The sequence below is a fragment of the Myxine glutinosa genome, chromosome 2 (assembly GCF_964187855.1).
Source record: "Myxine glutinosa chromosome 2, kmMyxGlut1.1, whole genome shotgun sequence".
In the NCBI taxonomy this organism is placed as follows: Eukaryota; Metazoa; Chordata; class Myxini; order Myxiniformes; family Myxinidae; genus Myxine; species Myxine glutinosa.
In genome coordinates this window covers 117114599-117137301 of record NC_136262.1, presented here as the reverse complement: position 1 = coordinate 117137301, position 22703 = coordinate 117114599, and the positions used below count along the sequence as shown (strand labels likewise).

The window sequence follows — 22703 nt, the reverse complement described above, 5'->3', positions numbered from 1 at the left end:
TTCCAAAATGTCCTGAACTATTAATGAGATCCAGTCTCTAACTTTTTATGCCTCCGCCCCCGAAGGTTGCCGGAGGCATTATGTTTTCGGGTTGTCTGTCTGTCCGTACGGGCTACACCTAGTTTTTCTCAGCAACCACATGTCCAATTGAAACAAAACTTTCAGGGTAGGAGTGACACCCACGCAGAATGTTTTTTTGGGAATTGTGACGTCATCGTTCACGTGATATGGCAGCCATCTTGGATTAAACGCAAATAATAAAATTATTTCTCAAACCACTGAATGGAAAAATTTGAAACTTGGCACATTGTCTAGTTACTCTAGTACTTTCAATAGTGAACAAAAGCATGATAGTGATGATGTCATAGGTGAAGTGGTATACCAGCCAAAAATCTCTGAAATATCTCTGATCATCAATTTGGATTCAGACCAGGTCACTCTACTCTGGACATGCTGCTTCTGCTGTCTCAACAATGGATGGAGCTCCTCACCACATAAAGCTTTCATCCGCAGCTCAATGGAATAATGCTTTCCCTTCTGGGCCGGTGCTCCTGCCTCACACCTAGCTCGGCTTTACGCTGTTGAAACCAAAGCTTTCAGAATCATTGGAATCTCCCGCGATGAAGCTGATTCTGAGGGCCTTTCACTCACTCACCGCAGGGAGGTTGGTGGTCTTTCTGTCTTCTACCGACTCCTCTCCGGCCTTGCTCCCCCAGCTCTCTCTGTGCTCTGTCCCCCAAATATTCCTACAGGTCGCACAAGATCTGCCAGCAACCCTCTTATGGTTAAACTGCCAAAATCAAGACTTTCTGCTCACCTTCATTCCTCTTTTCTCCCACTTCTGGAACAAACTCCCTCACTCTCTTCAATGCCACTCCTCCCTCCAGGTCTTTAAAACAGCTGTTCACCACCATCTCTTATCTTCCCCCATCCAAAACCTTGATCTTTTCTACCCCCGTTAATTCACCCCAGATCCACCTTTCAATCCCCGACTTCTTTCCTGGAAGTCCTAGCTGTGTCCATGTGTTTTTTACCTCTCCCACCTCCCCCCTCCCCTCCCCTTCCCATGCCTCATCCCCCCAAGCCCTCTCCCTCCCACAGATCTCCCAATGTCCCTGCTCTCAAATGTTGTACTTGTGTGCTTCCCCCCTCTCTCCCCATCTTGTCTCCCGCTCCCTTTATTTCGTCTTATGGGTCCGTTTGTTTTTTTGTCATTAATGTTAGCTCTTACACGAGGCTTGATCTTGTACAAAAAAAAAAAAATCTTTTAATCGAATTCCTTATCCTAAAAATCTGAAATTGCATGCACATGATCTATGACCCATTTGTGTTGAAATATTAAATTTATGACATCATCGGTCACATGGTTTGGCAGCCATATTGGATTTAACCGAAAACCTTAAAAAAACATCTCCCAAACCACCAAATCGATTGACTCGAAACTTTACATGTGTCATCGACTAGGCATGGTGATTAAAAGATAATCACAAAAACATCATTGGTCACATGGTGTGGCAGCCATATTGGATAAAAGGAAAATATGAAATAATTATATCTCTGAAACCACTTATCCTATCGATTTTACAAATATCACCTAACACCATTGGTGCATATAGTTTGAAAATGATGATGTCGTCGGTTATGTGGTTTGGCAGCCATCTTGGATAGAAAAACGAACCTTATGCGATCAACACGAAACTTCACAAACGTGATCCCCTACCCATACATATACAGAGTGTATATTTTTTACTCTACTTTAAGGTTATATGTCATGTGGTGTGGCAGCCATATTAGCTTGAAAGCTGATATTTTTAAAAATCCCTTCTCTGAAACCGCTTCACCGATCGATGTGAAACCTGTCATGGCTGGTGAAATGTGATACTTTAAAACAGCTGAAAGGATTTAAATCAAACTTGTTTATTTTTAGGACAGTGAACATCTACCCTTTGTGGGACTATGCGGAGGCATATTGGCGACAGTCGCATTGCTCCGGTTTAAAGATTTTTTTTTCTGATGAGGTAAAGATAATTTTACAAAATGTATTTTTAAATATGATATCTGTACACATGTTGGTTACTTCATGATAAATACATACATACTCGAAATCTGAACTAATTTTAATAATTCAGTCACATGAGAATTAGGAAATTTTATGTACTAGTACACCCGCTCACCACGGGAGCGGCAAGAAGGGTCATTCCTCTTTGGGGTATATAGATTACATTCGATGTATGGTCGGGTCTCAAGAACATTGGGTGTGTGTTCATTTACCAAGTTTCTTGTGGAGAGATCGCCAAGTGGTTTACGCATTCGAGCAAGCACTCCATTCAAAACCGTTAAGGAACAGCTGGCTTGGCAAGCGCTAGCTAGCTGCTTGGTAAATGAGCACATCCCGGTCTTCCCTTTCAGTTTCGTGTTAAACAGAAGGAGCGAGTTTCAAAAGTTCGCTACGAAAAACGTCACGGTAGCGGCAGAAAGGGCCATGTTATTAACCCAACATTTATGGGTTATATAGAGGACAGTAGATCTTCACTCAGTTCTGTAAGTAAACCTTACTTCACGGATGTCGGGATTCTTCCAAATTTCTTCATTTCGTGTTATAAAGAGCATTAGCAACTGTTTAAAAAGCTAAGCATATGTGTTTGTGGTTTATAACATTTTTACTTCCTGTATTAGCCATTGCTCCCATGGAAACGCCATTATAACTACGAGTGAGATACCCGTGCTACGCACGGGTGGGAGGCCAGAAGCAAACAGGCAATGCAGATACGGCGAATGCTAAAGCATGAAACCAATAAATTCCACATTCCTGTAGCACCCTCACTCGCACGTCAGATATGGACAGCAAGTTCGTGAAGGTCTTCCATGAAAAACGTACCCGTTCGCAAACAAACGGGTACGTTCACGTGTCGAAACATCGATCGTGGGTCCGTGGCGAATCTGCATATGGCGCTGTTGCTGCGCTGTATCAGGTATGTGTTTGGCTGCTTGTGCAAGTTTAAGTTGAGACATGTATTGGTCGTTATCTTCACTTGAGCTAATGATGTTCTTTCTTTACATTGTCGGATTACTACCAGATCTAGTTCAATAAAGCCTTATATTCTGGAAGAGGTTTGAGTTTGATTCTACAACAATTTATTGAACTCCATCCCCCGAAGCGGCGCCATCTTTTATATCATCTCTTCATGTTTGCTCGGCTCTCCACACCGAGCGAGACATTACATCATTTCATCATTTCATTACAGTGTCCATTCCACCCTATCCATCAGGAGTTTGTGGATCTGCTGCCTTTTGACGTTTCGCTGCTCCATGACCTAGACTTTGTGTAAAACCCCCAAGCAGTTAGATCCATGTAGTTCATAAATAAATGAAACACTTTCTTTGTAAATCTAAAAACCAACGTTTATTTCATTCACATGTCTGAGAACTTCACTGTACAAGAAAAACTTTACAGGAACATTTAGATTTATAGACATTCTGGATTAAGATTGCATTCAAAATACAAGTTGTTACATTTTTACACTCAACTAAAACTATTTTAACAGGAATTACAAGGATGAGTGTGGATAGATGAACACGCGATGTGGGATTTTAACCCATGATCAATCACATGCTCCCACACCCTGGGTTCAGGCATGATGCTAAATGGGCCTGACCTTTGTTACTAATAAATATCTTCTCACTGACCGAGCTGACCTGAGCCCTGGAATCTCCCAATCACCTCACCTCACCTTTCCCCTCCCCGCCACAAACTGGTCCATTGTACTAAACTTGGATGGAAGTACATTTTGCACAGAAACAAACTAAAAGATGGTGGAATGGTTAGCCATTGGACATACATATGTACAAACTGTATGTGCGGAAAGCTACGAACTCGGAGACAACATATTTTCAATCGTCTTGGCAACAGCCTTGAGTCTGTCAATGAACCAGGCAGGGGCATGATGTTGCGTCATCCGACCCAACTCCTCCAATCCGTGTTCAAACTTTTCCAGGGAGGAGTTGAGCCTGGGGTGTGCATGCTGGAAAGGGGTTAGGGTAGGTGAGGTGGGGTGGAGGGGGGAGGAGGTGTAAGTGGTGGAATTTATTTGTTTTACTGCAAAGGAAATGTAAAGGTAGTTTTAACTACGTGCTCAAACAGGATAAGCTGTGAAGTCCTCTGCAAACCTCAATCCTCAGATCTTGGAGCATCTCCTGTTCCTTCTTCAACCTCCACAATGTTTCAGACTCTGATTGGTTTCCCTCCAAATCGTTATCACTCTCGGAGGTTTGGCCGTGCAGGCTGGGCCAGCGCTGCAGGGAATGGAGGGAAAGTGGTGAAGGAAATGTGGGGACAGGGTTCCTCAATTACAAAAGGTCACATACTAATGAACTCGTCCTCACCTAATGAACTCGTCCTCATACTAATGACCAGACAATATGGTCATTTTGATTAGTTCCACCGAAAAACCAGATCCATACCTTAGTAATGTATGCTACTACCTCTACCCTGACTTCCTCTGATCGAAGGCATTGGGGCACAATTTCTGCTTCGAATGAGACCTACGGCGGTATGGAGAGAGAAAGGAAGAGGGGAGAGAGAAAGGAAGAGGGGAGAGAGGGCATTAGGGATCGGGAATGAGAAGTGTGAGGATTTTATGGGCTGGAATATTTAGGATTGATCTTCAGACCACCAGCCAGAAGATGTCGTGGCCAATGGTCAGGTGTATTTTCACACGTTAATATTCTCACCAGTCGTGGACAAAGCAGTCTTCCCGAATGAATTAATTAGCCAGACAATATGGTCAATGTCCTTGAGATTTTAAATACTGTACATCTATATCATAAAAGGTGACGTTCGTGCATGTATCCATCCATCCATCAACCATTGGTTGGACAGTTTGCCTGACTCCACCCACAATTTCAACCTGAAAAATCATACAGCCGCCATGTTGCAGATTACCTGCTACGCGAAACCAAAGACATCTTCAGTTGTCATATTCACAATCGCCATGCCCTCTCTACAAGTTTTCCCTTCAGTGTAAAACAACCAAAGTGACAGTTAAAAGGATTTTGAGCCGATAGACGTCACTGGCCTTGTGAAGACAGGCCTGAACGATCATGGCTGTCTAAGTAGTCTGCTGTCTATACACCACCCAAATAACTACCGTAAAACTTCGACTATAACGCTCATTTTTTTTTACCCACAAATCTTTTGAAAGTTAGAGGTGCGTATTATACATAGGTCTAATTTTTTTCTACGTTTTTTTTCAGATTGAAACGATCGTCGAGGACATCTTCAAAAACGGAAGTGGCAACACTCAAAGAAGAATAAGAAGAAAGAATAGCTAAATGTTTAATATAGAATATATAATCTAAGTTCAATCACGAAGTAAAGTATTCAGTATCTGACTCATCCGTCTCATTGAACAGATGAAGAAGGTCCTCCAGATTTGCACCTTCTATGTCATTGTCCAGGTAGAGACTGTGCCACTTCATAAAACGATCTCCTCATCCACGTGACAACTTGAAGGTGACCATGTTTGTCAGCGTCTTCGCAAGCATGACGGCTTTCACACACACCTCCGAAATGCTGACGTCACCACCTAGTTGCCGACGATCTGTGACCCAGTCGAGCAGTTTGGCCTCGAGCTCGGGATGGGCGGCCGCGTCACCCCGTTCGGCCATTTTGCTTCGTGGGAGCGGCTGCAGACGCTCCTTCTGTCGTCTCCATGGTCTGATGGTCACCTCAGATATTCCGTCGAATTCCCGCCCAGCACCTCTGTTTCCGTGATCTTCAGCGTATCGAACAACGTTTAGTTTTTGAGCCGCGGAGTATGATCGTCGTCGAGAACTCATGGTTAACTACGGTAAGAAAACTAGTGGAAATAGAAGTCGCTGGTAAATCTTATGAACAACTGAATGAAGCTGTTAAAGAACACTTGGGTTTTATAATAAAATATCGCCAATTATCAGCAACCTGAGTACCACGTGATTGTCGTCCGACAATAGGCTACGGGTTTCTTCGTTCGATTGCTATCCGACTTCCCCCGTTTATTTAATACGTGCTGCTATGTTTAAACTTTGTGCAATCACAACTGAACATCGTGATTGATACGATTTACGACTGTCGTAAAGTTAGTTCCTTCACCTGCCGTGATGTTCTTCCATTCGCGCCGCTCTGTTCAACTATTACGAAATCGTGGCCGACAGTCGTAGTTGAGATGGACTTCGCCGCTTTGACAGATGTAATAACATGTTTTACGTCGATATAAAGGTCTTTGTTGAGGACTCCCGAGAAGCTCATGACATTATGAAAGAAAACATCCATCATTACGTAGTTGAAACTTGATGTATATATTCATCAGGAAGAAGATAATTGGTTTTGCATCATTTATTGGCACAATTAGCCTCATGTTCACTTGAGAGTTTCAAATCCACAGAGTTTCCGCATATCTCATGGGATTGCAAGTTGGACAGGCGATCGCTATGGGTTTCAGTGACGAGGGGAGGGAAAGTGTTCAATGGTCCACTATTTTGTTGTGAGATGCGTGTTTGCTTTCATAAACGGGAGGAGGGGAGACAAAGTTAGGGTTGTGAAGGGAGTGGAAGAGAAAAGGTGGGACAAAAGTTGGGGTTGTGAAGAGAGTGGGAGAGAAAAGGTGGGACAAAAGTTGGGGTTGTGAAGGGAGTGGGAGAGAAAAGGTGGGACAAAAGTTGGGGTTGTGAAGGGAGTGGGAGAGAAAAGGTGGGACAAAAGTTGGGGTTGTGAAGGGAGTGGGAGAGAAAAGGTGGGACAAAAGTTGAGGTTGTGAAGGGAGTGGGAGAGAAAAGGTGGGACAAAGTTGGGGTTGTGAAGGAAGTGGGAGAGAAAAGGTGGGGCAGAGTTGGGAGGGGGAGGTTGAGACTGCGAAGGGGTGAGGACTTTTTGTTGAGTTTTTGTGCTGCAGGGAAGTGTGGAGGGGGTTTTGAAGGCTTGGAGTGGTGAGGGGTTTGATGCCTTGGGGTTGGGAGGCGAAGGTTGAGGACATGGAATTTGGGAAGGGAGGTGGGAGAGTTGAGGACCTGACGTCACATTTTACATTGCGAGGATGTTCCACTGGTCTCTGCTATTATTGTTTGTGATTCATGGGGTGGGTTTCTTACCTCAGCAAAGTGGGCAAAGGCCTGGAGAGCAAGCAGGTGCAGAATCCAGGAGTCGTCGGACAGTAGAGAGTGGAAAATGGCAGGAAATTCTTTGGGAAGCTGCAATAAAAAAAACAATAGTAATCAGGAACGGAAAGTGCTCAAAGCACGCCACGTGGATTGGGAAGGAGTAAAGGGCGTTACCTTTCTTTGTGAATCGTTGTGTTCCTTTCCCATTACACACAGAAATAAGAGGGCACCAAGACGAGGCATCAGGGGATGGTTTGAGGCTTTTGGTACAAGTTTTAGGAGCTGAGGTGTGGGTAAGAAATAAATAAATTAGTGGAAGGGAAATTTAAACTTGGGGGAGGGAGGTTCAGAAGATCGTTCATTAAAGCTTGTTAACCTGATCCTGAGATTTTGTCGATCTTCATGGAAACTTTTTTTTTTTCTCTAGATATCCCTGATTGACTTGTCTCCTGTGCGGTTATTCTTTGTACCTCTTCAACACGCTGGTAGAGATCTACATCAAACTCCCTTTCCTCCATTGCCCTTGTCCTGCCTTTTCACCCTCCCCTTACTGCCCATCTCTTGGGAATACATCTGCCACGTATTGTTTGTATGGATAGTCCATCGGCCATCTAAATAATGGTGACTATTTATTATGCCCTCTCTCACTCTCAGCTTTCTTATCACTCTCAGCTTTTATCACTCTCACTCTCACTATCACTCTCACTCATATCTTATCACTCTCAGATAGATATCACTATCACTTTTCTATCACTCACTCTCAGCCTCTCTCACTTTCTTATCCCAGTGTGTACCCTGGATAAGAATAGGTACGCCGTATCCCTGCGTGTCGTAAGAGGCGACTAAGAGGGTTGGCGTCAGGAAGGGCATCCGGCCATTAAATTTAAAAATAAATAAATTAAAAAAACAGCCTCAAAAAGAGAACCATGACAATTACAACTACATGTGGGCAGGGTACAGCCCGAAGTGGAGATCGGTTTCTGAGGTTTGGGACATGGAATGTAGGGACAATGACAGGGAGATCAGGAGAAGTGGTGGAAGTATTGGTCAGAAGAAGAGTGGACATATGTTGTGTGCAAGAGACGAGGTGGAAGGGAAATGGTGTGAGAATGGTGAAGGGTAGGCAGGGACAGAAATACAAGTTTGTGTGGCAAGGGTGCCCTGAGGGCGTGAATGGTGTTGGTGTCCTGTTTTCTGAGGAGTTTGTAGACAGTGTGGTGAGTGTGACTAGAGTGAGTGATAGGTTGATGATGGTGAAAATGATGATTGGAAAGCTCTTGGTGAACGTCATCTCGGGATATGCTCCGCAGGTTGGTCGAAGCGATGAAGAGAAGGACAAGTTCTGGTGTGCGATAGAGAAGCTGATGGAAAACGTGAAAGATGAGGAAGTTGTTGTGGTAGGAGGAGACCTAAATGGACATGTGGGAAGGAGTATGGATGGTTTTGACGGAGTTCATGGGGGTTACGGATATGGTGTGAGAAATGGAGAAGGTGAAAGGATTTTGGAGTTTGCCGATGGAGCTGATTTGTTGATTTGTAATACTCAGTTCCAGAAAGAGGATAATAAGCTTGTTACATACACGTCAGGTGGGTCGACGACAACCGTTGACTACCTGATGGTGCATAGGCGAGATAGGGGGCACCTCCAAGACACAAAGGTGATCCCGGGGGAGGAGGCTGTTTCACAGCACCACTTGGTTGTCTGCGACGTAAGGGTGAAAGGTGCAAGGAGAGCTCGGTGGATGAAGTACCAACCGAGAATGAAGGTGTGGAGGTTGAAAGAGGTGACAGTAAGGGAGGCATTAAAAGAGAGGCTGAGTAGGGTCGAGGATGATGTGGTTGAGCTTGAAAGTGGTTGGATGTCAATGAAAGCTAGTCTGTTGGGAGCCGTTGGTGAGGTATGTGGATGGACAAAAGGACCTCGGAAACATGGTGGTGGGATGATGAAGTTGGAAAGAGGATTGACGAGAAGAGGAAGAAGTTCAAGGAGTGGCAGAAGGTGAAGGGTACGGGAGCAGAAACAGCAGAGCATGAAAGTTATAAGGCAGCCAGGAAGGCTGCAAAGAAAGAGGTAGCAAAGGCGCAGGAGAGGCATGTAGGAAAATGTTCGGAGAACGCTTGGATTCGGAAGAGGGTCAGAAAGCAGTATTCAGGATTGCAAAGCAGATAGCGAAAGAGAGGTGTGATGTGATGGGGGTGAGTTGCTTGAAGGATGAAGTGGGACAAATCGTTGTCGACCCAGATGGAATTAAAGGAAGATGGAAAAGATATATGGAAATGCTGTTGAATACAGACAATGAATGGGATGGCAACATAGAGAGTAACCCAGTTTTAGGACCGGCAGAGAAGATAACTGAGAAGGAAGTTGAGGAAGCGATAAAAGCAATGAAGGGTAGAAAAGCGGGAGGGCCGACGGGAGTTGTGGGAGACATGTTGAAGGCAGCAGGAAGTTGGGGTGTGAAGAGAATGAGAGAGATCTGTAATCTGGTGGTGAAAGAAGGCCGCATTCCAGTGGATTGGGAACTGAGTACCCTCGTCCCTCTATACAAGGGGAAAGGTGACCCTCTAGAGTGTGGCTCGTACCGAGCGATAAAGTTATTGGAGCATGGAATGAAGGTATTGGAAAGGGTGTTGGAGAGGAGGATAAGGAAGAAAGTGAAGATCGACGAAATGCAGTTTGGATTTATGCCAGGAAGAGGAACGACAGATGTGCTTTTCATTGTGAGGCAGTTGCAGGAGAAGTACATGGAGAAGAGGAAGAAGTTGTTTCTTGGGTTTGTTGATCTGGAGAAAGCATTCGATCGGGTTCCACGCAAAGTATTGACATGGGCATTGAGGAAGTTAGGAGTGGAGGAATGGTTGATCAGAGTAGTGATGGCAATGTACAAAAGAGCGCGCACAGCTGTAAGGACGAAGGACGGGAACAGTGGTTTGTTTGAGGTGAAGGTGGGAGTGCATCAGGGGTCGGTACTAAGCCCACTACTATTTGTAGCTGTGATGGAGGTGCTGGCTCAGAACGTAAAGGAGGGTTTACCGTGGGAGTTGTTGTATGCAGATGATCTGGTGTTGATTGCGGAAAGTATGGATGGACTGAAGGAAAAGATGAACACGTGGAAGGAATGTATGGAGACAAAAGGTCTGAAGGTGAATATCGGAAAGACGAAGGTGATGGCAAGTGGCAAAGCATGTGGTGAGGTGGAAAGAACTGGGAAGTGGCCCTGTGCTGTGTGTAGGAAGGGTGTCAGAGTGAACTCCATTCAGTGTGCAATGTGCGCTGAGTGGGTTCATCAAAAATGTAGTGGTCTGAGAGGGTCATTAACCAGTGTGGCAGCTACATTCAAATGTAAGGTGTGCACAGAGGGAGCTGCAGATGGAGGAAATGTTGAGTTGGATCTTGGAGACGGCGTGAAGCTGGAAGGTGTGAAAACATTTTGCTACCTCGGAGACATGCTGAATGGAGAAGGTGGATCAGACTCGGCAACGGTTGCTCGAGTGAGATGTGCATGGAAGAAGTTTCGGGAATTGAGTGGCGTGCTGATGATGAGGGGAGTGTCGTTGAAGCTGAAGGGAAAGGTGTATGCTGCATGTGTGAGAAGTGTTATGATTTATGGGAGCGAGACATGGGTAATGAACGTAGAGCAGCAACGAAGGTTGGAAAGGGTGGAAATGCGAATGGTTCGACAGATGTGCGGAGTATCGTTGAGAGAGAGGAAGACAAATGATGAATTGCGAAAGATGATGGGAATAGAGCCTGTGATTGATGCTGTGAAGAGGAACAGGTTGAGATGGTTTGGTCATGTGTTGAGGAAGGATGAAAGTGACTGGTTGAGAAGAGTGATGGAAATGAATGTAGAAGGAAGTAGAAGACGGGGAAGACCGAGAAAGACTTGGCTAAAGATGGTGGAAGAAGAAATGCGGGCAAGGGGGTTAACAAGGAGAGATGCAGAAAATAGGGCAAAATGGAGAAGATTGTCATGGGGACCGCAAGGCTAACCCCCACTCTAGCAGGGAAAATGGCCTTTAAAATGCATGTTGTTGTTGTTGTTGTCACTCTCAGCCAACTTTGACTTCCTGCACTTGAGGTTTCACATCTAGACCTCTGTTACCTGGACCCACTCCCATTCACACCATGGATGGTCTGGCTGGGGCTCCCAGACACGGGTTGTCATTCCATTATACGACTCGAGGTGTATCTCCTCATTTTGATGGTTTGGTGCTGTGGCCTGGTCATACTGTCACTCTCTCCAGTGTGTAATCTGATTAGATCTGGCTTTTACCTTCACAAGCGCAATTTTCAATCACTAACAAACATCTCGCTTTTCATACCTCAAAATTGGTAAATAAGCAACGAAAACAGAAAAACTAACTTGCAATGAAAAATTTGAATGAAAGTTGAAGAATTGACATTCATGTTCCAGTAGCACAACCACCTTCCCAAAACTTTTTACCAGGAAAAATAAAAATGTAATCTTTACCATCAAAACAAAATTGATTTATTTCCCCGCTTGGGAATAAAATACGCAATGAGTGCTCGGCGACTTGCATCCCTAAGAGAACTAAACCACCGTTTATGTTTGTTTTTCCTTATTTTGTTCCAAGGTCTGAGCTGTATCTCGGAGCTGACTGGGACTTTTGGAATGGAATTTTGCATGGGAATAAAACGTATGCGGGGGTTGACATAATTTTTTGACCGTGTTCTTGGGCAAGGCGCATTTACGCTTTATTTACCTGCCCCTCCAGGTTAAAGGTGAAAGTCAAATGGTGGTCTGAAAAAAAAAAAAAAAAAAACGTTTTTTGGTCCGCTCAATTTTGACATTGTGGAATCTCAAAGACCTCTTGGCCTTCCGAGATGTTCTTGTATCATAATAGTGAACCTGCACTGAAGTTGTGCACCTGATATTTGTTTGGTATCCTTGACCTACTTTTTGAGGATTGTGACCTAATTAACAAAAAACGCATTTTTGATCAAAACTTGAATAATTTCCCTCCTATTTTCAAGATGTTGAGTTTTATGGATAGACTGTAGATGAGGACACATTTTCTTAATTTACATTCTCCCTAAATGTTGAGGGTCAACGGTCATATGGTGGTCCAAAAAAAAATGCCATCATTGGATCATGGGCCAAGGGTACATTGCAGAACCCTACTTTCACTACCCTAACCCTACTTTCAGGTGTGAATGGGAGTGGGTGCAGGACCCTACCCTAACCCTACTTTCACTCACTCACTGCAGGCAGGTTGGTGGTCTTTCTGTCTTCTACCGACTCCTCTCCGGCCTTGCTCCCCCAGCTCTCTCTGTGCTCTGTCCCCCAAATATTCCTACAGGTCGCACAAGATCTGCCAGCAACCCTCGTATGGTTAAACTGCCAAAATCTAGGCTCTCTGCTCACCTTCACTCTTTCACTCTTTCATTCCCCTTTTCTCCCACCTCTGGAACAAACTCCCCCACTCTCTTCAATCCCACTCTTCCCTCCAGGTCTTTAAAACAGCTGTTCACTACCATCTCTTATCTTCCCCCATCCAAAACCTTGATCTTTTCTACCCCCGCTAATTCACCCCAGATACACTTTTTTGAAATTCCAACTTCTTTCCTGGAAGTCCTTGCAGTGTCCATACGTTTTATACCTCTCCCACCTCCCCCCAAGCCCTCTCCCTCCCACATTTCTCTCGATGTCCCTGCTCTCAAATGTTGTGTTTGTGTCCTTCCCCCTCTCTCCCCATCTTGTCTACCTCGTGATTAATGTTAGCTCTTTCACGAACCTCGATCTTGCATGGGAGGCCAGGGGAGGCTTACCCTTGGTGATCGCTTTGTGATCGCAGATATCTAGTCTACAGTCCTTTATGTTCTGTTACTTCCATTCATTCATTCATATTCACTTCCTGGTCCGTTCTGTGTTCTCGTTCCTCCAATAGCATCGACTCAGTAAACCAAACGTGAACCACACAAATAAAAGTTTGTAAATGGCAATCAGGAAAGAGAGCCAGCAATGCATGCGCAAGGAAAGTTTGGAAGCTGGCTTAGCTTATCCTATCATCCGAGAGTTTACGAACCCCAAATGGTGAGAACCCAACAGTATGGGAAGGTTCAGGGACAGAGCAAAGCGGCCGTAGTAAGGAGGTGGAAGTGCAAACCTGGCAACATTTCCTCATGTCCAACAGTACAAACAAAATCCAGAGAAATACATTAATAAACAAAGAAGGAAATGAGCGACATGAGAACCGTGCGAGCAGTCTTTATGGTCGTGACAGGACGTACCTTTGAAAGGCAGGAGCTGGACAAACAATGGACCAGATGAGTTGAGAGAGACAACAGAGCACAAGCAACTTCTTCTGGCACCTCAGCTGGAAGCTTTTAGGGGATTGTCGGGGTGGGATTGGGGTTTATAATCAACTTTTTTCGGTTTGGGGGAGCACTTATAACGAGCTATATTTCTGTATCAATTTATCCTCACAGTAGTTGGGTCATATATTGACTTCCCGTGACCACTCAGAGCATAGGAAAGTTTTGATGGTGGATGTTGATTCTTTGGAGTACGAAGAAAAAAGTAAGCCCCCACGCCCCTCCAGAAAATGTGGGCAAACTCTGCCAGTGGGCCTAATCCAAGATGGCTGTGAGTGGTCACGGGAAGTCAATGTATGACCCTACTACAGGTAAAGTTGGTAGTTTTGCAATGTAAGTCATAGCTGCCTTAAAGACCAAGGTTTATCCTCATATACTGATGGCTAACTTCATGGTAAAAGCACAAGACAGCCTAAAAGGGTAAACAAATACCTGGTCAATGATTGTGTGGAGAACTTCAGTGAGCTGAGAGAGCTGTGACGTTTCCAGAGCAGATGCCATGCAAAGTCGCTCCAGGAATTGCATCGCAATAGCTTGCTATATTTGGGAGAGGGAATGGGGGTTTGGGAGGGATAGGGATGCGTTTACATTCCGAGCGGAAACAAGACGAGCAGATTTTTTTTAAATTGAAAATATCGGCTCAACATGAATTGATCTTGCACTATGGTCTTGCATGTCCAAATTGATGCCGTTGTTATGGCCTATCAGCGTGTCCTTGTAAGTCCAATGTCAACACCAAGCTAGTGGTACCGATGATTGGATGAGATGAGGTAACACGGTGTTTTATGGTACTCAACACAAAACATGGATCCATTTTACACATTCTCCTTTGATATTTCAGTTTTGAGTACATCTCAGGTGCCATGGTGTCTCAGGTGCCTCTCGTGGCTGAATAGTCCAATGTAAGACATGGCAGATTCGAATATAGTTGATAAAATACAATATAATTTGCCATGGCATGTGCTTGTTAAGAATACATCACAATATGTAGTATATAATGAATTAATAAAACGAACAGCAGTGGAATTTTTTGAACGCTTCCACTGCATCCTTGCAGCTCGGTATATTTTCCTCGATAGCGGTAGATGAAAAAAATTATGTGTGGGATGGAACGCATCGTGAATAATTGCCTTGGCTCTTTCAACCCACCGGTTTTCATACAGACTATCTACCGAAGGCAGGTCCACTCCAATAATTCCCGATGCCGATCTAACAAAACGGCGCAATTTTTCGTTGCAGATTCTGTGTGCTGCTATCAAAGCAATCAGTGACGGAGTGTCAATACAATTACAAATGAGTGTCAATTAAGTAATGGATGGCATTTTGGGGAGCTCCTCGAGAAATAATTATATTTTTCCAGCGAATTTGATGTCATGAGCCTGACACAGCCGCTGCTCTTTAGAGTTGTACACCAGCCCCAGCGTATCTCCATTGAAGCCTATCCTCTGCAAGTTGAAGGTTGGCAGGGAAACCTAGAAGTACGCACACTTGTCTCTCAGCTGTCCAGCCTGAGTTTGAATCCCGACTCAGCTATAAATCACAATATTTGTCACTATCAAAATAAATCTAAAATTACGATAAAAATTACTAATTACAACTAAAAATATTTTTCATAAATCACTGTAATTTCATAAATTGTCACATTTCATAAAAATGGCACATTTCAATTTCATAAATCACATTTCAGAAATCGTCACTATAAAAATTAATCTAAAATTACTATAAAATTACTAATTACTACTAAAATAAAAAAAATAAAAAATTCGACTAAAATTACGATAAAAAATAAATCTTAAATTACTGTCACTATAAAAATTACTTACAAATCACTATAAAACAGCTATAAATCACAAAAATGTGAAAATCACAATAAACCCAGTTTGTAATAAATGTTCGTTTTTCATTAATCATCCACTTTATAAACTCCCCCTCATGCCTCCCCTCCTAAACTCACCCCTCACACCTCCCCTCCTAAACTCACCCCTCACACCTCCCCTCCTAAACTCCCCCCTCACACCTCCCCTCCTAAACTCCTCCTCACCCCTCAATTGTCCCCCCCCTTGCTCCTCCCCTTCAAATCTTCCCCCTCACCCCTCCCCTCCAAAACTCCCCCCTCACCCCTCCCTTTCAATTTTACCCCCTCGTCCCTCCCCTCCTAAACCCCCCTCTCCCCTCCAAATCTCCCCCTTGCCCCTCCCCTTCAAATCTCCCCCCCCAGCCCCTCCCCTTCAAATCTCCCCCCCCCCAACCCCTCCCCTTCAAATCTCCCCCCCCCCCCCACCCTACCCTACCATCTTTTTCCAATTCTCCCCCCTCCCCCTCCTCCTCAAAGCTGCCTCCTCCCTACTTCATCTCCCCTCTATCTCAAACTTCCACCTCCTCCAACCTTCTACTTTGCCTCCCCCCCCCCACCCCCTCAAACAACCCCTCACTGTGCCTCAACCTATCACCATTAAACCTTTTGTCCTCTTCATCCTTCCCTTCCCAGTTTTAGGACCGGCAGAGAAGATAACTGAGAAGGAAGTTGAGGAAGCGATAAAAGCAATGAAGAGTAGAAAAGCGGGAGGGCCGACGAGAGTTGTGGGAGATATGTTGAAGGCAGCAGGAAGTTGGGGTGTGAAGAGAATGACAGAGATCTGTAATCTGGTGGTGAAAGAAGGCCGCATTCCAGTGGATTGGGAACTGAGTACCCTCGTCCCTCTATACAAGGGGAAAGGTGACCCTCTGGAGTGTGGCTCGTACCGAGCGATAAAGTTATTGGAGCATGGAATGAAGGTATTGGAAAGGGTGTTGGAGAGGAGGATAAGGAAGAAGGTGAAGATCGACGAAATGCAGTTTGGATTTATGCCAGGAAGAGGAACGACAGACGCGCTGTTTATTGTGAGGCAGTTGCAGGAGAAGTACATGGAGAAGAGGAAGAAGTTGTTTCTTGGGTTTGTTGATCTGGAGAAAGCATTCGATAGGGTTCCACACGAAGTATTGACATAGGCATTGAGGAAGTTAGAAGTGGAGGAATGGTTGATCAGAGTCGTGATGGCAATGTACAAAAGAGCGCGCACAACTGTAAGCACAAAGGACGGGAACAGTGGTGAGTTTGAGGTGAAGGTGGGAGTGCATCAGGGGTCGGTACTAAGTCCACTACTATTTGTAGCTGTGATGGAGGTGCTGGCTCAGAACGTAAAGGAGGGTTTACCGTGGGAGTTGTTGTATGCAGATGATCTGGTGTTGATTGCGGAAAGTATGGATGGACTGAAGGAAAAGATGAACAAGTGGAAGGAATATATGGAGACAAAAGGTCTGAAGGTGAAGAATAGGAAAGACGAAGGTGATGGCAAGTGGTAAAGCATGTGGTGAGGTGGAAAGAACTGGGAAGTGTGCTGTGTGCAGGAAGGGTGTCGGAGTGAACTCCATTCAAGGTACAATGTGCGCTGAGTGGGTCCATCAAAAATGTAGTGGTCTGAGAGGGTCATTAGCCAGTGTGGCAGCTACATTCAAATGTAAGGTGTGCACAGAGGGAGCTGCAGATGGAGGAAATGTTGAGTTGGATCTTGGAGACGGCGTGAAGCTGGAAGGTGTGAAAACATTTTGCTACCTCGGAGACATGCTGAATGGAGAAGGTGGATCAGACTCGGCAACGGTTGCAAGAGTGAGATGTGCATGGAAGAAGTTTCGGGAACTGAGTGGCGTGCTGATGAGGAGGTAAGTGTCGTTGAAGCTGAAGGGAAAGGTGTATGCTGCATGTGTGAGAAATGTTATGATTTATGGGAGCGAGACATGGGTCGTGAATGTAGAGCAGCAACGAAGGCTGGAAAAGGTGGAAATGCGAATGGTTCGGTGGATGTGCGGAGTATCGTTGAGAGAGAGGAAGACAAATGATGAATTGCGAAAGATGATGGGAATAGAGCCTGTGATTGATGCTGTGAAGAAGAACAGGTTGAGATGGTTTGGTCATGTGTTGAGGAAGGATGAAAGTGACTGGTTGAGAAGAGTGATGGAAATGTATGTAGAAGGAAGTAGAGGACGGGGAAGACCGAGAAAGACTTGGCTAAAGATGGTGGAAGAAGAAATGCGGGCAAGGGGGTTAACAAGGACAGATGCAGAAAATAGGACAAAATGGAGAAGATTGTCATGGGGACCGCAAAGCTAACCCCCGCTCTGGCAGAGAAAATGGCCTTAAAATGCATGTTGTTGTTGTTGTTGTTGTTGTATCCTTCCCTTCTGCAATCTCTGACACACTCCCAACAGCTCTCCCAACCTCCCCCTCTCGGGTCCTGTACCCGATGCTCCCCCTCCCTCCTCCTTGACGGTAAACCTGATTGATCTCTCCATACAGGTTTCTTCTGACAAACCAGACTCAATCTGCTTAACAGAAACTTTCCTCCTTCAAGATATCTGATTCCTTAATATCTCTTCCTGGTTACTCCCTCCTCCGGTACGATAGACCTGAGCCTCGTCCTGGTGGTGGGGTTGCTATCTTTATCAAAAACTTTCTTCCTCACTCTCCTTGCACTGCCCTCTCTCCACCCCACCCCCAGGAGTACCTCTGGCTACAGCTTCCTCTCCGCTCCCACCTTTTGTTCATATGTGTTCTGTACCGTCCTCCAAACAGTGATGACTCCATTTACATTTCGCTGTCTGACAACATGGACCAACTTCTATCAACTCATCCCAACTTCAACTGTGGCGACTTCAACTGTCATCATGCCAGCTGGCTGGGTGTGGGTTCCTCTCTCACCAGCCATGGCACCTCAGCAAAGGACTTCTGCGACTCATTGGGACTGACACAATCTGTCAATTTCCCGACCCAGATCTCAGTCAACGGAGTATCTTCTCTTCTAGACTTGGTTATGACAAACTTCCCTGCAAATGTGTGCTGCTCTTCTTCTGCTCCAATCGGTTCTTCTGATCATGTGCTTGTTAAAGTGGACATCTCTCTGGCCATTCTCAGAGAGCCTCCTCAGCGCCGACGAGTCTGGCATTTCACTCAGGCCAACGAGCATGGTCTTCAAGCAGCCCTCAATCATCTGGACTGGTCTCCCATCTCTACCGCCTCTGACATCAATTCTTCCTGGGAATTCTTCCAAAGTACACTGCTCTCTCTCATGCACAGATTTATCGCATCTCGTCTTCAGTTGTCTTACCCTTCCTCCTGTCCATGGTACACTGAATCCTGTGGTGAGGCAGTTACCCTGAAACAACTTGCCTTTGCCTCTTGGAAGGCAAATCCAACTGAAGGCAATCTCAGTTCCTTCCACCAAGCTCGCAACAAGTATGTGTCTACCCTGAGGAGAGTCAGGAAGCACTATCTCTCCCTTCTCAAAACTGTCTCTTTCCTCCAAATCCTGGTGGCATCTGGTCAAATCTGTTTCTGGTCTTTGTTCCCCCTCCATCCCCTCCCTTACCTCAAACGGCTACACAGCTGACTCCGCACATGAAAAAGCCGAATGCCTCAACTCTGTTTGCCTCAAAATCTTGTGTCCCAAACCCATCTCTCTCTGTACCCACCGTACCCAGTGATACCCAACTGCTCCTGGACTCTGTGTCCTTCTCTCCTGACAAGGTGGAGGAGTTTCTGTCAAACCTTGACTCTGATTCTGCAACTGGACCAGACGGCATCAGCCCATGGATCCTAAAATCCTGCCTTGCTGCTCTTTCACACCCTCTCTCTGTTCTCTTCACACTCTCTTTTGCTCAAGGTCATCTGCCATCTGCTTGGAAATCAGCCAACATCACCGCTTTACACAAGAAAGGTGCAAAAACAGATCCTTGCAACTACAGACCAATCAGCCTTCTCCCAATTATCAGCAAAGTCATGGAATCGATCATCGCTTCTAACATCAAATCCTTCCTCTTCTCCAATGGCTTGATCTCTGATCATCAATTTGGATTCAGACCAGGTCATTCTACTCTGGACATGCTGCTTCTGCTGTCTCAACAATGGATGGAGGTCCTCAATGCCAAACAGGAAATCAGAGCTGTCTGCCTTGACATATCTCGTGCCTTTGATACGGTCTGGCACCCAGCTCTGCTCACCAAACTCTCCTCCTATGGTATCCATGGAAATCTCAAGGCATGGCTTGCAGACTTCCTCTCTGGTCGTAGTCACCGTGTGGCCATGAATGAATTTCTCTCACCCCCCCTTCCTGTTCTGGCTGGAGTTCCCCAAGGCAGTGTTCTGGGCCCTGTGATTTTTCTGGTCTTCATCAATGATCTCTCCCACTCTCTGGAAAATCCTCTATCTCTTTGCTGATGACTCCACTCTATGCCGCTCCATATCCCAACCCTCAGATCGGCAGTCTGCAGCCTCTTCACTCTCTGCAGACCTGGACAATATCACAAACTGGTCAAACAAGTGGAACATGTCTTTCAATCCTGACAAATCTCACACTCTCACTTTGTCTCTCCGAAAAGACCGTCTGGACAACCCTCCCATCTACTTTCTGAACAATCCTCTCAAAGAAGTTCTGTCACTCAAGCTTTTGGGTCTCAATATCTGCCATGATCTTTCCTGGGAAAACCACATTTCCAAGCTGGCCTCCAAAGCCAGTCACCGACTGGGCATCCTCCGTCGTGCGAAGTCCTTCCTGGGCACTTCTGAGCTAATTAAACCACATACAAAGCTTTCAACCAACTGATTACTCTGAAACCCGATACAGCTCTTCTACTCGATGGTCCATGGGATTGCTTGATATTAGTGTTATTATTTCGGATCAGAGGGCTCCTGAGGGGGGTGGAGGGGGGATTCCACCAAATCAGCAGAGGGCTGAACTACAACCTCAAGAGATGACCATCATCCCACTCAGGGCTGTTGTTTATGTAATGCTGGGATGTTGGCGGATTTCCAAGCAGGTGTGGAAGATGACCTCGCGCAAATGACAGGGTGAAAAGGAAAGAGAGAGGAAGTGCAAGAGCAAGAGAAAAGGGTTTTTAGGACACGTGAGCTGATGCAGTTACAGTTACAGAATCCAGTTACAAGTTACAGAATCCAGAAGGTCCAGTTACAGAATCAAAGGTGAGGGTTCCCAGAGATTCTCCACCTTCTCAGGTTAAAAAGAGTCCAGTAGGAGTTGGGTGCTACTGGGTAGGGTGGGTACAAAATGTGAGGGGTTGGGGACAAGACTTGGAAGCAAACACAGAATTGAGGCATTTTGCCTTCTCATGAGAGGAGTCTGCTGTGGTATCATTTGAAGTGAGGGAAGGGATGGAAGAGGAGCATTCTCCAGAGACAGACTTAATGAGGTGCCACCAAGTTTTAGGATGATATCACAGAAGAAGAAGACAGAAGAAGATATCACAGAACAATATGACGAATCCGGTTCGGAAAAATTAGCTGCAATGAGGTGGAAGTGACAGATATCGGTTCGACCAACAGTTGGAATGATCCTCTAACCGGAAGGCCAGATCACAAGCAATATTTTTCCTGATTGTGAAGCCAACGCCTATCTCCCGGCATTCAGAAGAAGGTAGTCCACTCTAAAAGTAGGTGTATCGTATCGTGCTCCTACTTCTTCGAGCTTGCCTTCCCCCATTAATCTCGTCTCGGTGAGGGCAGCGATGACGACACCATAACCTGCTGGTTCTCTCACTGCTCTTGCTGTACAGTGATTTGGCCTGTTGCTGGACTGTCGGTCAAGGAAGGTGTGAGCATTCCCTCCAGAAATCAGGTGTGACTGCAACTGTCGCTTTGTCTGCTCCTCATCCCTGAAGGCCTTTGGTACAAATTTGTAGGACACACATTGCAGATCCATCTCCACATATATTTTATTAAAGAGGAGGAATGCCGTCATTGCCCGCCCCCACTCATGTTCCGAGGGCCAAGGAGGATCTAAGACATGTAGGTAGTTTGGTTGCTACAGTGGATGACCGATACAAAGATCTACTAATACTTAGGCAGTTAAGACCGAAAAATAGGGCGTATCGTTCATTTTTTCAGGAAAGCACCAAATTTCGCACAGATGTAGTATGGACCTATACAATTGTTTTCCTGAGGGGCGCCCAAAAATTCAGAACCCCTGGTGGCCGCCATATTGAATTTCAACATGACCGCCCTCTGTGACCTATTTCCCTCAATAACTTCTATACTATGAGCGATAACACCACAGTTCCAGTGTCTTACCTCATGTTTTCATGGTCTCTGAATCCAATGGGATCAATTGCATAAAGATTGGCATCCATCATCTTTAATTTCAAGATGGCCACCATGGTGTTTCCATTTTCCTTGAATCTCTCATAGTATTTTAGGTAAAATTTCAATTCCAAGTGATACACATTGTTTTATTGGTCTCTGATAACAATGGAATGGTATTAATTAATCAAAGTTACACACAGTTGCAGTTTTAACTTAAAATATTGTGGGCATTTGAAAGGTGGAGGCTCTCGCACAGACGCGTAGTACTACAAGCACTGTCCATCGCAGTCACACAGTGATGTGCAGGGCAGATTTGCCCTGGAGCATTTACAGTTGCCTTTACAGGCCGACTTACAATGACAGCTTGTAAGCTCTGAACATGCCTCCTGTATCAGTGGTATTGTGGTCCAAATTGGTGTCCAAGAAGTCCCTGTTTTCATCCAGCCCCAATCAGCTGGTGATGGAAGTTCTGGGTAGGGCACAAGTGCCTGACTCCATACGTGTCCAGCCTGAAAACATGCACGTTTTAGGTGTTGTTCGAAGGCGTCTGCTGTTGGGGGAATGTGATCAATTGTTCTTGCCTTCTTCGTGAACAAGTGTCGGCGCATCTCATTCACTGTCTTTATCTCGGTAGTCCGGTCATAGAGGATGGCAACATATCTTTCTATGCTCTGTAGTTCCATAGTAATAACGTCCACAGATGGCCTATAAGAGAGAGCATGAAAGGTCTGCGTGATGCTGGGGTATGCCTCCCAAGCCTTCCAGGCTGTCTTTTTCCCAATTTGGGCAAAAAATGACACTGTCGCAGCCAGTGAAGGCATCAAATAATGGCAAAGACTCGGACTTCCTGCGGCCAAGGCCGGTGGCAATTTTATGGATGGCAAGGTAGCGGTAGCTTTTACCAGTGCCAATGGCAATCCAGAGTTCCTCCACACCGTGTGACTGGTAGGTAAAGTAGTGTGCTATTGCCAAGACCACAATATCAGAATCTACAGTTCGAATCAATACCCGTTTTCTCCCCTTTTTCACGGCATCCAGGACATGTAAAAGGACTCTTGTATCCGCTTCTTCTTGTGTGCATGGGCTCAGGTTCTTGATGTC

General features: G+C 45.4%; 2 protein-coding genes across 2 annotated transcripts in view; one reads left to right on the top strand and one right to left on the bottom strand.

Annotated features, from left to right (window-relative positions):
• Nucleotides 1-22703, top strand: part of GHITM (growth hormone inducible transmembrane protein) — a 213140-nt gene that overhangs the window by 133693 nt on the left and 56744 nt on the right. The gene's annotated exons all lie outside the window — the stretch shown is intronic.
• FIRRM (FIGNL1 interacting regulator of recombination and mitosis) overlaps nucleotides 3377-22703 on the bottom strand; it is a 50721-nt gene continuing 31394 nt past the window's right edge. Inside the window, exons 20-26 of the mRNA XM_068107319.2 lie at nucleotides 13907-14011; nucleotides 13391-13483; nucleotides 7309-7416; nucleotides 7126-7224; nucleotides 4462-4542; nucleotides 4168-4293; nucleotides 3377-4022 (exon numbers count right to left, since the gene is read on the bottom strand). Of these exons, the coding sequence (XP_067963420.2) occupies nucleotides 3867-4022; nucleotides 4168-4293; nucleotides 4462-4542; nucleotides 7126-7224; nucleotides 7309-7416; nucleotides 13391-13483; nucleotides 13907-14011 (768 nt within the window). The 3' untranslated portion in view covers nucleotides 3377-3866. The remainder of the gene's footprint in view (nucleotides 4023-4167; nucleotides 4294-4461; nucleotides 4543-7125; nucleotides 7225-7308; nucleotides 7417-13390; nucleotides 13484-13906; nucleotides 14012-22703) is intronic.